The sequence below is a fragment of the Pollachius pollachius genome, assembly GCF_949987615.1.
Source record: "Pollachius pollachius genome assembly, chromosome: 6".
Taxonomy (NCBI): Eukaryota; Metazoa; Chordata; class Actinopteri; order Gadiformes; family Gadidae; genus Pollachius; species Pollachius pollachius.
The window spans coordinates 12,176,418-12,190,321 of record NC_136939.1 but is presented as its reverse complement, the minus strand read 5'-3'; the positions used below and the strand labels follow the sequence as shown (position 1 = coordinate 12,190,321).

General features: G+C 43.3%; 2 protein-coding genes across 2 annotated transcripts; one reads left to right on the top strand and one right to left on the bottom strand.

The window, feature by feature from the left end:
- Positions 1-636: 636 nt before the first annotated feature.
- Positions 637-8,189, bottom strand: rcc1l (RCC1 like). Its single transcript, XM_079738114.1, has 12 exons — positions 8,050-8,189; positions 7,341-7,641; positions 7,101-7,230; positions 6,685-6,813; positions 6,280-6,346; positions 6,019-6,070; positions 5,483-5,567; positions 4,760-4,941; positions 4,335-4,422; positions 1,886-2,059; positions 1,355-1,440; positions 637-1,144 (listed from the first exon to the last, which is right to left on the bottom strand). Exons 2-12 carry the CDS (start codon positions 7,638-7,640, stop codon positions 1,067-1,069), a joined length of 1,371 nt encoding a protein of 456 aa, XP_079594240.1. The 5' UTR covers position 7,641; positions 8,050-8,189; the 3' UTR covers positions 637-1,066.
- A 744-nt stretch (positions 8,190-8,933) lies between these two features.
- Positions 8,934-12,717, top strand: LOC307077621 (TLC domain-containing protein 5-like; the record flags this gene model as incomplete). The annotated part of the gene is made up of 3 exons (XM_079739050.1): positions 8,934-9,013; positions 9,559-9,752; positions 12,146-12,717. The coding sequence occupies 3 exons, from the start codon at positions 8,934-8,936 to the stop codon at positions 12,715-12,717; spliced, it is 846 nt and encodes a 281-aa protein (XP_079595176.1).
- Between the last annotated feature and the right edge of the window lie 1,187 nt (positions 12,718-13,904).

Here is a 13,904-nt window from a genome sequence, read left to right as displayed (position 1 = left end):
ACTAGTGTTTTCTCCCTGTGTTACTCCTTAAAGAATGGTGGTAGAGGGAGGCACACTTCCTACGTCGTGTTACAAACGACTCTTTTTGATGTCTTTCTGAAATTGGTTACAGGCTGTCGATTTCAGTGGAAGGGGAAAATAAATACACAATAGCAGCTCAGAAAGCGTTGCACGGATTAAGCAGCAAAACAAACATCCACATATCCATTTAAAATCCTTCTAAGCTGCACTTAATAGTGTATTGCACGACACTTACAAGAGGCCCGTTTCAGTTAAAACCATTTGATACCAAGTTGTTGTACCTTGGGGTTATACACCTGCCAGAAAACATAATAAAAGCTGAGCAATAAAATGGCTACCAGCTCCTTGTACCAGTTACACTCTAGGCTATCACAAGTCAATTATTCACCTGCAGACCTGACACTTAGCAGATGTTGCTAAAGTTAAGTTGTGACTATTACTTCAAATAAAAGAAAGGACATCTCCACATTGGTTTTGGAGCATGCCTTCCTCTTTATCTGGCATGTCTTTTCACCTTTTATAAAAGTGTTAAGTAATTTCACCGCTTGGCTGCCAATTTATTTAGCTGGGGGTGGCTATGGTTCACACAGACACAATGTTGCTATAATAGCACCTTTGTAAAATATTTCTTTATTTCACGCTCTCCTGTTCCGAACCAAGCACATGGAAAAGGAATAACAAGACAGGATGACATTCGCTTCACAAATGTGTACAAAGTCTTCATCTCCGTTTACTTGGAAATGTCACACATATGTTGGTCTAATTATCCTCACATATCATCCCGGCAGCATGAACCACTCAGAGGCTGCATGTTGTTGTTGAGTCTTTTCTTTAAGAAGTGGTTTTGCCGACCCTTATCGCCCTGGCCTGCGCATGCATGTGGTGACATCATGCTAAGACGCAGCGACCAAATCTGGGCTGGTCTCCCGCAGACAGCAGCTGGTTTGCATTTGATTTGGAAACCGAGTCTTGGTCCAGTGCCAGGTGACGCCCTGCGTTGCGCGAGGGGGGCGACGGGGTCACCGTTAGTGCGCCCGGGTCCCGCTCAGATGATAGACTTCACCAGTGCCACCATGTGGTCAACACCGCACGCCACGTCCACGACGTGACCCGGTACCGTCACCTGTCGAAGGTCGTACACAAAATGAAAGCCATGCAAAGGTTTGGGAACTGGTGTGGAATACATTTTAAAATAACCACCAGAAGAAATCAAACTTCTATGGGGAGCTCCCAAGACACCAACATCCAAACACCCAACAAGCAAACAGCCTTGTGGAAAAATCTGGTGATTGTCCTTTACCTAATATAATATGGAGCCTGTGTGTGTACTCACCCTCCAGGGGAAGTACTGGTCGTCCCTCTTGCCAATGCCCAAACAGCCCCTCACGTTCTTGCCCCACACAAAGAGCTCCCCTTGATCTGGAGGGACATCATGTTATAGGACCATGTTATAACAGTGTGAGAGAACAGGCCGTGCTTCCATGACGGACTTTGCATTCACACGTTGATACAACAAACAAAGTACAACACGTCTCACAGGCAAAAATTACTTTTAGAAAAAAAAGAAATGACCAAAACATGACTTATTATATTTTTGTTGAATTATTCATCTACCCTTAATTAATATGTGAAAGAAGCACACCCACACAGCAAAAGGTAAACCCATCAATCATGATGAGCCATGGCTTTGCCCCTTTTAAAGAAAATCCTTGATCCCTCCCCCACCTTTTTTTAAAAATGGCCTCCATAAATCAGGGTTTATATACAGACGCCAGAGGAACCACTGGCGTGGATATAAACTCCCCCCTGCCACCGTGTCCACAATATTTATTCCCTCACCCAAAAGAAATGGAAAAACGCTCACCGGTGACGGCGGCGAAGTGGTTGAGTCCACAGCGGATCGTCCTCACGGCCGCGGAGGGGGTGAACTCGGAGCGGCCGAACAGCGAGGGGGGGATCATTTCAGGGGTGGGGGATTCGGATAAGTTGGGGCCTTTTCCCAGAATGCCGTAGCCCCATACGAAGACGGCTCCTTCCTCTGAGAATAGAACGGGCCGGGTGTTATTTACGAAGCTTGAGGAGAGACAGACGGACAGGCAGACAGGCGGATAATGTGGATGGATTTATGGATCGAAGGTAATACTAAGCCACCACGGGGTGACCAGCAGTAAGTAAGGGAGACTCATTGTGTTTGTGCTCCATTTAGATATTTAGTATGCACCTTGTTCATAGTGGTTCAAAAGGTAACCATTGGAAGATAAAGAAATTAAAACCAACAGTTTTTATAAGTAGGATTAGGGCCAATAATGTTTTTTAACAACCCTCCCCTTGGGTGAAAAAAACCCTGACTAAAGCTTGAACCTGTATTGCCACCAAGTGGCCAACCTTAGAACTTTTCCAGTGAATCTGCACTTCTGAGCAGTTGAGTAAATTTGGTAGTGTTGGAAAAGCGTTTTTTTGCCTTATGATAATTTCAGATAGGAATGGCAATATTCTCATAAATATATGATGAGGTGCAATGAGCTTAATGGTCATTATGGAAAATATCAGTTCAATTTTTATGTACTGTTCGGGTGACAATGTTGGCATTCGGTGATCTCCTGGTGAAAGAAGCGTTGTTACGTGGAGTTATTCACTTTAAAGCAATGCCTTTTTTCTTCCTGCTAATAACTTCGACTTACTCGGCACAGCACTATACAAAGTGCAGACCACTTGAGCTCAGTACGTACGCATCTCTCCTGCCCAACGCACAACCCATTCTGATTGCAAGCAGTCAGTTTGGAGAAGCAAATCAGAACCGATGTGCTTCAATTTAAGTACATCTTCCAACATGGAGGCCCTAGGCTTCCCAAAACAAAACAAGATATTCTATCTGATTCAAGCCCTGTATTTCAATCACGGCGGCAGAATTGTACGACTTCATTTTACCTACAACCGACGACTCACTCGTGTGCAGTCATTGTCGTTGTTGCACTGTCATGATTGCTTTTTTTGTTTAAGTGATCAAACACTGAAATCAAAACACAGACGCAGAAACACAACCCAACACATTATTGCAATTCCAGTCTCTGATAGGTTCAAATTATGCCAAGTGACTTCAATTGGAACAAGTCATAATCAACTAATTGCTTGATGCTGTTTCTCAGAGATATGACTGTTTGTTTGCTCTATCTACTGTTCCTATTTTGTCATGTAGCAGACGTGTGATCTACAGAAGACGCCTCCGCCCTGACCGCGGACGCCACCCTCCGCTGCCTGGATGAGGTAGTAACACTGAGGCAACTTGGTGCCACAACAAAAAACTATCTCAACGTAAGCAAGCCTAACGAGATGATCTCCCCCCCCTCCCAATACACATAGATGGTGCAGATGTGCAGAGAGTCCCCTGCTTCAAGTTCCTCTGTGTGTCCATCACCAAGGATCTCACCTGGTCCAAGCATTCGGATTTGAGCACCTATTCTTCCTGAGGAGACTCAGGCATGTTGGGCATGTCTGTCAAAACCCTCCCACACAGTATTCTATAGGTGCACCATTGAGTCAAGAGCATGCTCTCTGGATGCATTAGTGCCTGCTACGGCAGCTGCTCACCTGCTGAAGACAAGGCCCTCCAGAGGGGGGTAAAGACAGCGGAACGCGTCATTGGCTACAACCTCCCCTCTGTGCAAAGCATCTACCACATGCCCGACGACTTAGGAAAGCCCAGAAACACAATAGACTAGCGCCACCCAAGCTATGGAGCGTTTACGCTGCTGCGGCGTTACCGGAGCCTCGGGGCTCGGACTACCGGAATCCTGATAAAGGTTTTTTTTTCCCCCAGGCCTCAGGCTTCACATCGAGCCAAGTTAATCTCAGTGATCACATTGATCAGCCCAACGTATGCACTGACCACTTCCTATGGACATTCAATGTACATCACCACAATTTAATGTTCATATTCATCGGCACTCTACACTTTATATTTTATATATTTTATACCCTTATTCCCATGTTTATATTCCCAATCCTCCCATTGTCTGGAACTGCTTCTAGTACTTTTTACTCTATTGCACGTTTCTGTTAATTCTGCCCTTTCCTTTGCTATTTTTACCCTCACTGATGATTCTTTGGAAAAATGTTTTTCACGTCAACTATGTGGTTGTTGCGGACATGGCCCAAGAATCTCGTTGTTGGGAATGACCCTGTGATATACTGTGCATTTGATAATTAAAACGTAGTTCACATATATTCTCTGGATTAGACCCAGCAGCGCTGACCTGAGGAGAAGCCCCTGCACTCAGCCTTCCGGTTTGCTCTTTGATTCTTGATCCACTCACCATTTAGAATGGCCACCTGTGTCCCTCCGCAGGCAGCCTGGAGCACTCTGCCACAGCCGTCCAGGGGGAGGTGTTTAGGAGAGTTGATCTAGAGAGGGCAAGGAACCAATTAAAACCAATCTACGCATAAAGCCCTGTGCATTGTTCCACTTTTCTGCCAATAAAGGGAAAGGAAATTATAGGAAATAGGAATGCTTTATAGTATGGAAAGAAACACATTCTTGGAAATGATTGATACCAATCAGAGCCAACAACTGCATCTAAAGGCCAAGAGGCAACAGAAGTTATTTGAGGCCACTCTTGACCCATCGATTAAATGATTACTATGACAGATGATCAGGAACATCAATCGGCACAATACAGGAGAGCCGATTCTCCTCAGGCATGGCTTGTGTTCACCCCTCAACCACCCCTGCCCAGGTCACCTGTGTGGACTCGGTGACCGAGGCCAGCTGCCGGTACTCAGAGTTCCCCCAGCCGTACAGCCCCCCGTCCCGGGAGACGGCCAGGCTGCAGTCTCCGTACGTGCTGATCTGCTTGACCTCCACGCCGGACAGCTCGCCCGCCACCTCCGCCGGCGCGGCGCTGACACGCTGATGACCCAGACCTGGACAGAGAGCGAGGCAGAGCTGTGGGTCATGGCGACTTTTATGATTGACGTGATATCCTGTTTAATGGTTGACTGAATTGGTTGACTGAGAAAGATGTGTCAAGCATAACATCAGCTAAGAATAAAAGCTATATATATTTGAGTAGATTTACTTAATCCAAAATAGCCGTCTCAAACCCTTCTTTCCTGTGCAAAGAACTGCATAGGAAAATTGGCAGCTAGTATATAAATATATATATATATATTTAATTTTTATATATGGCTGCCAAATAATTACATTTCCTATAAAAGTCACATCCATCTGATCTGCCCCAATCCAACAAAAATACCCAGAAAGTTAAATGTCACATAACATTTAAAAAACTAAGAAATAAAATAATTGGCAGTAAACATCCTGCCATGTTCCGCCTCGAATAACCTTAATTTATTTCAGTTTATTTTGGTTTCCCCATTTGCCAACTCAAAAACAGAAACAATTTGTCTGGGTCCCAGTGATTGCGTTTCGTCTCTTCTCACTTCCCTTGCAGAGACCACCCACCCGTCTGACCGTCTGCGCCCCATCCGCACGCGAACACCTTCCCCGTCTCTGTGAGGAACAGACTGTGGTCCTGGCCACACGCTACCTGGAAACGCAGGAGAGAAAACATTTCAGGGGCGTGGCAATGACAGGTTGGACTTTGTGCCATGTTGCAGTGTTCTATATTTCAGAGGACGAAAATAACTAACAGACGTGTCAGATGTTTATATAGATCACAATGGCCTCTCCATCTTTGATACTGCACCTCGTCGGCTGAAACCGCACAGCCGTGTTCTTTATGACTTTGAGAGAGACTTTCATGATTTTTTTTTGTTTGTTTTAAGTCTGGATTGTATTTGAGTTTGACCATCCATTAATCCTGTTAACTCTGGATTGTATTTGAGTTTGGCCATCCATTAATCCTGTAAACCTCCATTGGGTCCCTTTCTCCCTTTTTCCCACTGGAGTCTTGTGGGAGTTTGTTCTCCCTACGTCCAACGGAGGACAAATCTCTTCTGGAGATGGATGTGGATCTGTGCCATCAGAGCTGTACTCACCTGGATCACCTTACTGTCGAAGCCCTCTAGCTTGTGAATGATGTGACTGCCACTGTGGGTGCATGCAAGACAGAGAGAGACAGTGGGAGAAGGATAGAGGGAGGGACGGAGAAAGATAACAACAGAATAAAACACAGGGAAGTAGAACATGCAAGAATCACCTCTATTTCACTTCTAATTTATCAACACCTTATGTGATTTCCTTCTGTGACAGTATTTTGTAAGTGCGTGTAGCTTTATGATGCATTTTCAAGGACATACCTGTAGTCTTCTTCGTCCACTATTGTTCTCCCGCACTGGCCATAGGCATTGTTTCCCATACTGTAAACTTGTTCAAAATGCAGCCGCCAGAGATTTACATAGGCAAAGAAAGAGTATGAAAGAGTTATAAATCTGGTGTAAATTACTGGAATATCTGAAATCGATGAAACACTCAACATCCGATGTGTAACCCTTCCATTGCATTCAACCTCGAACATTTGTATTTAATACTACTACAGTACCACAATGACCAATCATTACGTAAACTTGGATTTAAAAGCAATTAGTTTCAGATAAAATTCCATCAAAATAACCATTATATCCAGAAAAAAATGGTAATCCAGGACCACGATTAGGAATAATTAACCCTGGCTGGAGCGTCCCAGACCCCTGGCCCCTGCTCACCTCCCTCCCGGTCGGTCAGCACCAGGGAGTGGGCGCGGCCACAGGCCACCTGCAGCACCTTGGTGCCTTGGGGGTGAGAGAGGGGCAGCGCCACAGGGCAGGGCTCCAGCACGTAGTCGTAGCTCACAACTGAGGGATAGAAAACACACACAAACAGGTGAGACAGGGTCCAGTGGTGGACAAATGCGAACGACTTTCGTTTTATAAAAAAGTGTCAGTGTTCTACTACGGCATTAGCCTCAAGCTTTGATAGGACACATGATCTAAAACTCACGCTAAAACATTCAAATAAAACATTCAAATAAAAATACATTGATCAAAAGCAGGCATACTTTAAATTTCATAGACAAAGCTTTTCAGTCTTTTTAGTTCCTATTTCTTATAATAATGGCATGAGGCTGTTGGGATAGTCTTACGCTTGCTCTTCTGAGTGCGCTGGAAGCCCAACTGGGAGTCCTTGTTGAGGCCCATGCCCCAAAGCTTGGTGAGGTCTTTGGTCGAGGACGACAGAAGGGTGAAACCATAGCCACACGCGGCCGACGAGATCTGAGCGACACGGAATAACAATGTGGTACGGCAGTTAATAGAATGCATTAGAATCGCCACCCCAAGCACTACTTCCACCAAAAACGACTGAAACCGATTATCTAATGTACCTGGTCTTCAGTCTCCAGCCGGTAGGGTGTGAGCTGGTATTTCCGGGGCTTTTTCCTGCCACAGTCGGGCTGTACAAGGCTGGGGAGACCGAGGGCACCGGTGAAGCTGAACCCCCACACAAACACCTTGTGGTTGAGCTTCCGGTTCTGACCGACATACTGGAAGACTGGAGCGTTTGGAGCGTTACTGTCGCGCCTCTCCTGCGATTTGGGTGCTTTTCCCTGTGTTGCATAGCAGCGAACATCTAGTCCTAACCAGGTGGTGTGTCGGGAAGACAGTCGAAAACATGGCAGAGCCATGCTGTAGGGACAGGGGAGATGGGGGACAATGTTAACAATGGGAGAATTTAGAAAGAGGGCGAGTTTAGAAAATCCTATATAAATGTTGAATGGGGTTATTTATTCAACAAACATAACAATAAACAGGCTTTTACTACTCATTGCTTAACATAAATACTATAGAATTCCTTGGCCCTTTACACTTTGGCAATGACACCTATGAAAACACTGCTAAATGTAATCTTTCTGCTAGCTTAACACCAATTTTACAATGAATATGTGAACAGTAATATTTTGTTTAAATAAAACTAAGCCTATCTGAAGATTGCAACCAGTCTATTCTGATGATGCACACTGTACACAACAACTCAACTCCTAACCACTGTTTATCACATGACTAATACAAAACAATCCAACATGCAGCACATACCTTAGGTTCTAAGTAACGTTTTGCAGAGGTATTTAGAGGTGTACATGTATGCTAAACATTGTGATAACGTAGGTCACTAGCTTATTATTTGACCCTAAATTATTGTATTGACAGACAGAAGTCATCGAGAAGCCCGGACGATGTTCATTCACTTCAGTTTTCTTGTTCTTCAGTGTCTCCCCTCACAATGTATTGTGTGTATCGCTGTACGGCTGAGGGTCGCCACCTACTGCTTTGGAGGTGTAGTACAATTCCATTTACATTTAGGGCATTTAGCAGAAGCTTTTATCAGATTTTTTCGAAACATTTGAACTTGAACATGTTGTTCTAATGAGTTAAATTAACGAAACTATAATCGTAAAACGCAATATGATTTTGCTAACTGTTAAATTATTTACTTGGATTTGAGCTTTGATCAATGAATGAACAGCAGATACTGAGAGCTCACATGACATGGATATATCTGTAATCAATGATTAATGGAAGTGATTAAATAATGTTATCAATAAAATCACATCCTTTAACTGATACTAGATACTAGTACTACAAATAAAAAATGCTGACCAGCCTGTCAGTCTCTACTACGATTCTTGTAAACAATACAAGAATCGTGCGATCAACGCTCATAAAACCCATAGCACGCACGCCACCCAGCCATTTGCATCACACTGTTGCACAGCCAGTAAGAGTCATAGTAGGTCCTTGGTAAGAGTAGACAGAGCAATGTTGTTTAGTTTTTTTATTCTGAAAGTTCTGAAAGTCTGAAAGTCTGACACCTAATAACTGGGAGGGGCTTCATTTTACACATTGTGACTTTAGGGTAAAGTAGGGGTCATTCTTTATTTCCTAATTTCTAATAAAAAGTAAATGATACTAGTACTAAAATGTCTCTTTACTCAATCGCAACACACTCACTACAATACCAGGTTATTGGCTACCGGGTATCAGCAGAGGAGCTGTGGCTGTAATCTCTTAAGAGGATCTGGTCATCCAAGGGAGGAGAACAACTAAGGCTGCTTTTCTTTCAGAGCGGGCATGTGTTGCTGAAGCTAAGGTATAGACGTTTATACAATTGGCCTACTTTGTATGAGGAGAGGAAAAATGGCATCAGGGACTGTGCCTGGGAACTTCTTCTTCTGTAATTACCGAAGTAAGGCCAGCATTAAGAGGACAACGGAAGGAAAACTATAAGGTAAATCCCAGCTCAGGTTGGTTGTGTCCTGGTTTAGCTTGTGGCGGGACTGTGTTTCATGATGAATTGTAGTTTAGTTACTATACAATCAATAATAAAACCACATTAATGAATGAAGCAGGTGACACAGTTTTATAGGGCTTCTGTAATGTCACACTGTAAAATGACATGATGAAAGAGATATTTTGAAATAGAAAATTACACTTGCCCAAACTGTAATGGAACCGTGTACAATTCAAAGGTTTAAAACATTATCTGTATGAATCTTCATAAAATAGGAGCTATTTAACCTTTTGCTGACCCACCATTTCACACAGGGAAGACATGCTGCTGACCCTACAAGTGTTCTGCAGTCTGATTGGCTGGCTGGCCCTCTACCTGGTGTTCTCTCTCAGCCAACGGGGGCCCGAGTGGAACTGTCGCCTGGTGACGTTGACCCACGGGGTCTTCATCGTGCTATTAACCGCTTATGTTGTCTTCATAGACGGACCCTGGCCCTTTACACATGCAGGTCGGTCATAGACTTGAGATGAACATATTTTGAAATGGATGCAGCAGCACTGATTATTTTGTCAAGTAGGAGGTGGTTAATAAACATGCTTTACAGCTGCATGGGGTTTAGTTAGGTCTTTAAGAGTGAACACCTAGGCTTGAATTAGTCACAGCTGATGACGCTCTCCATAGTTTGCATGTTGTGTGACTTGACAGACTCACTGGTGCCAGTCTTAAATGACAATTCCATTTGCCTGTGCTTCACTTTAATAATAATAATAATAATAATAATAATCTTTATTTGTATAGCACCCTTCATACATAAAATGCAGCTCAGAGTGCTTTGCATGCACAAAATAAAGATAATACAAAACAAAACACATTCATCACAGGCAAGAGACCCGCAAAAGCATAGAGCAAAAGATAAAATAAATACATAAAAATTATGAATAAATGAAAACACGTTAAATGCATAAAAAAGATATTAGAGATAACAACCATAAAAAACGATAAAACAAATAGATGGAGGAATTAATTAAAAGCTGCAGCATAGAGCTGCGTCTTAAGCTGCTTCTTAAAACTATCAACTGACGTTGCTGTTCTTATTTGTAGGGGCAGTTTGTTCCAGGCCATTGGTGCATAAAAACAAAATGCTGCTTCACCATACTTTTTCCCGTTCATCTTTGGTACATTAAGCAGGCCGGCACCAGAGGACCTGAGAGGTCGAGTTGGGACATATTCGGACAAGCAGCCAGATAAATACAAGGGTTCTAAACAATGTAGTGCTTTAAAAACAAGTAAAATAATTTTAAATCAATCCTCAATGCTACAGGGAGCTAGTAAAGTGACGCTAGAACTGGAGTGATGTGATTTCTCAACCTGTTTTTTGTTAAAACTCTTGCAGCTGCATTTTGAACAAGTTGCAGTTTTTCTATTTTATTTTGGGGTAGACCAGTTAGAAGTGCATTGCAGTAACCCAAACGTGAAAATACAAATGCATGCATCAATTTTTTTTGCATCTTCCATGGATAGGTAAGGTCTGACTCTGGCAATGCTTCTCAGGTGAAAAAAGGCAATCTTTGTTGTGTTGTTGATGATTTAAAAATCCAACTCAGAGTCAATAATGATACCCAGATTTTTTACTGTATTCTTATTTTGTACACTCAGACTTCCCAATCTTTTTAACATTATATCTCTTTGCACCTCAGTACCAATGATAAGAATTTCAGTTTTGTCCTTTTTTAATTTAAGAAAGTTTTCACTAATCCACTGTGTAATTGCAGACACACAATTTGTGAGGGAAGTGAGAGCATTGGGGTACAATTGAGTATCGTCAGCATAGAAATGACAGTTAACTCCGCGATCACAGATGAGTTTTCCAAGTGGCAGCATATACAAAGAAACCAATAAGGGTCCAAGAATGGAATCCTGAGGAACACCGGAGAATATGTCATGTGTGTCCGAGACTAGGTCAGCATGAGCAATAAAATAACTTCTGCCTGTGAGATAAGTGTAAAACCATGATAGGGCTGTGTCTGAAAGGCTGATCCAGTTATTAAGGCGGTCTAGGAGTATGTTGTGATCGACCGTATCAAATGCCTTATTATTATTATTTCATTCCTGTGCCTGCTCACAGATCAAGGAGTAAGAGGATGGAAATGTTTTTATGATCCATATTCACTCTGAGGTCATTAACTACTTTAATGAGAGCTGTTTCAGTGCTTTGGCCTTTCCTAAAACCGGACTGAAATTTGTCATGAACATTATTCTCATGTAAAAATACATCTAATTGTTTTAAAACAACTTTCTCCAAAATCTTGCCCAAAAAAGGCAGGTTTGATATAGGTCTGTAATTGTTCAGCACAGAAGGATCAAGATTATTTTTCTTCAGTAAGGGCATGACTGAAGCTGTTTTGAGCGACTCCGGAAAAATGCCTGATTCCAGAGAGCAATTAACTATATCTAGTGCATCATCCAGCAAACTGTCTAAAACATCTTGAGACAGTTTGCTTTAGATGATATTGTTCCTGCGTTTAGAGTTTAGCATTGGGTCCCTCTTTACCTCCTAACACTTTGGCCATTTAGATAGGGAACCAGAGTTGACTAATAATTGATGAGAAAGTAAGCTAAAGGTGTGGCTTTTTAAAAAAAAACGTCTTTTGTTTCTATATTTGTTTCTATAATTTGTTTTTATACCTCTTCTACAAATACAATTATGTATTGACACGTGGTATAAGGAAAGGATGGAATGAATATATCAACCCACACTTACCAGGGGATCCTAAGAGACTGAGACCTGGTCACATGTTTTGGTTAAGGTTTTTCCCTGCTATCACACATGTATTAATCCCAGTGCTTGAGTGGCATGTCCCCTAAACTCACCTCGACCCTACCCATTCCATGTCCCACCAGGTACCGAGAACACTGTCCTCCAGACCCAGGCACTGGCCATTTGCCTGGGCTACTTCTTCTTCGACATGGGCTGGTGCCTGTGCTATGGGTCAGAGGGTCCCGTCATGCTGGCCCACCACGCTGCCAGCATCACCGGGATCCTGCTGGCGCTGACCATGGGCAAGTCTGGCTGTGAGACATGCGCGGCCATCTTCGGTAGCGAACTCACCAATCCGCTGCTGCAGAGCCGCTGGTTCCTGCGCAAATTGGGGCGCTACGACAGTCTCCTGGGAGACGCGGTGGACGTGCTCTTCATCGTATTGTTCGCCACCGTGCGAGTCGGAGTGGGCTCGGTGCTGTTCTACCACGAGATGGTGTCGCCCAGGCCCGCGCTGGTCACCAAGGTTGGTGGGGTGGTCATGTACGTGCTGGCCTGGCTCTTCATGTGGGACATCGGCAAATTTGCTTTGAAAAAGAGTCGCGGCAAGTATAAACGATGGGCAGATAGCCAGAGGACAGATGAAGGCAAGATGGACGGTTGTTGCTCTCACAAGGGACAAAAGCGCTTGTTGGGCAAAATTGTGAAAAGTTAAGCTTTAAATATACATACGAGTATGACTTTTGTTATTTGAACAGATATGTGAATGTAACAACACACAATAAAACGTCAAATTGCAAGTCTGTGTAACTTTTTGATACAGTTAGTTGAATTTAGGAAGCTGCAAGAACCAGTAACCAAATATCTCAGGTTTGGAACATGTAATAAATAGGATTTTCCTTATTTAAATATTATGTTGACGTTAAATAGGTCAATGGAAAGTTTAAACATTTGGTGTCGCTTATAATGAAAGAATGATCATTAATGTCCACAACAGGGGACCAACACAGGCATACAGACACACACACGCCACGCACACACACACACACACACACACACACACACACACACACACACACACACACACATTTTATAGCTGGTACCTTGGTACATTCCTCTGGTTTGTTTCAAATATGATGTGGAATAGCTTCTTTATTTTGTAAAGGAAAATTTACAAAACACTTGACGTCTCCATGGGCTTATCTCTCTTTACAAAGGCTATCAGAATTGGGATGTGTTTTGCATAATAAATCTCTGCTGAAGAAGAACCAAATGCAACGTTGAGAGAAAACAGACACAAGCACGACACTAGAATAGAGGCCCTCGGTCCACCCCATTCAAGAGGGGTCCTGCGGTCCATCTTCGTCCGTCCTCACCATGCTTTCAGGCTTCATCATGTGGTACATGGAAATCTCTGTTTTCAATTCAACGTCAGAAAACAGTATACATAGAATACAATGCCCTGTCGATGCAAATCCTCCTCCACAGCCCCTCCACTGGGACCATGACCTGGGCGTGGCACGCACCATTAACCCGCTCAACCGTCAAAACGGGACCAGACAAGTCCCTCGCCGGCAGGCAAACACAACCTTTGGCTAAATTGTTCATCTGATCATTCATCTCGCAGCCGCTTCTTCATATTTAATTGTCTCCGACATTTGTTTCCGAAAGGGACTCACACATTGGCAGTGTGTGTGAGTTGTTTGTTTTCTACTGGTGAAAACTCCCCAATGTTTACATAAGGGAAAAGTTGGGTCGGGGGGCTATTGTTGTATGGAATAGGTCTTCTGTTTGTTTTTTAACTGGCGATGTCATGTGGGCAGTGCTCTTTCAGTACAAATGCGTGTAGCAATGCGTGTGAACGCCGAATTCCACACCATGAAGGATAGCAGCATAATAAGT

Coding starts and splice junctions, on each gene's coding strand:
- rcc1l (XM_079738114.1), bottom strand. CDS start 7,640: ATGGCTCTGCCATGTTTTCGACTGTCTTCCCGACACACCACCTGGTTA. Junction 4,942..5,482: donor GGGCGCAGACGGTCAGACGG/GTGGGTGGTCTC, acceptor CTCTCTGTCCAG/GTCTGGGTCATCAGCGTGTC. Junction 1,145..1,354: donor ACCAGTACTTCCCCTGGAGG/GTGAGTACACAC, acceptor GACCTTCGACAG/GTGACGGTACCGGGTCACGT.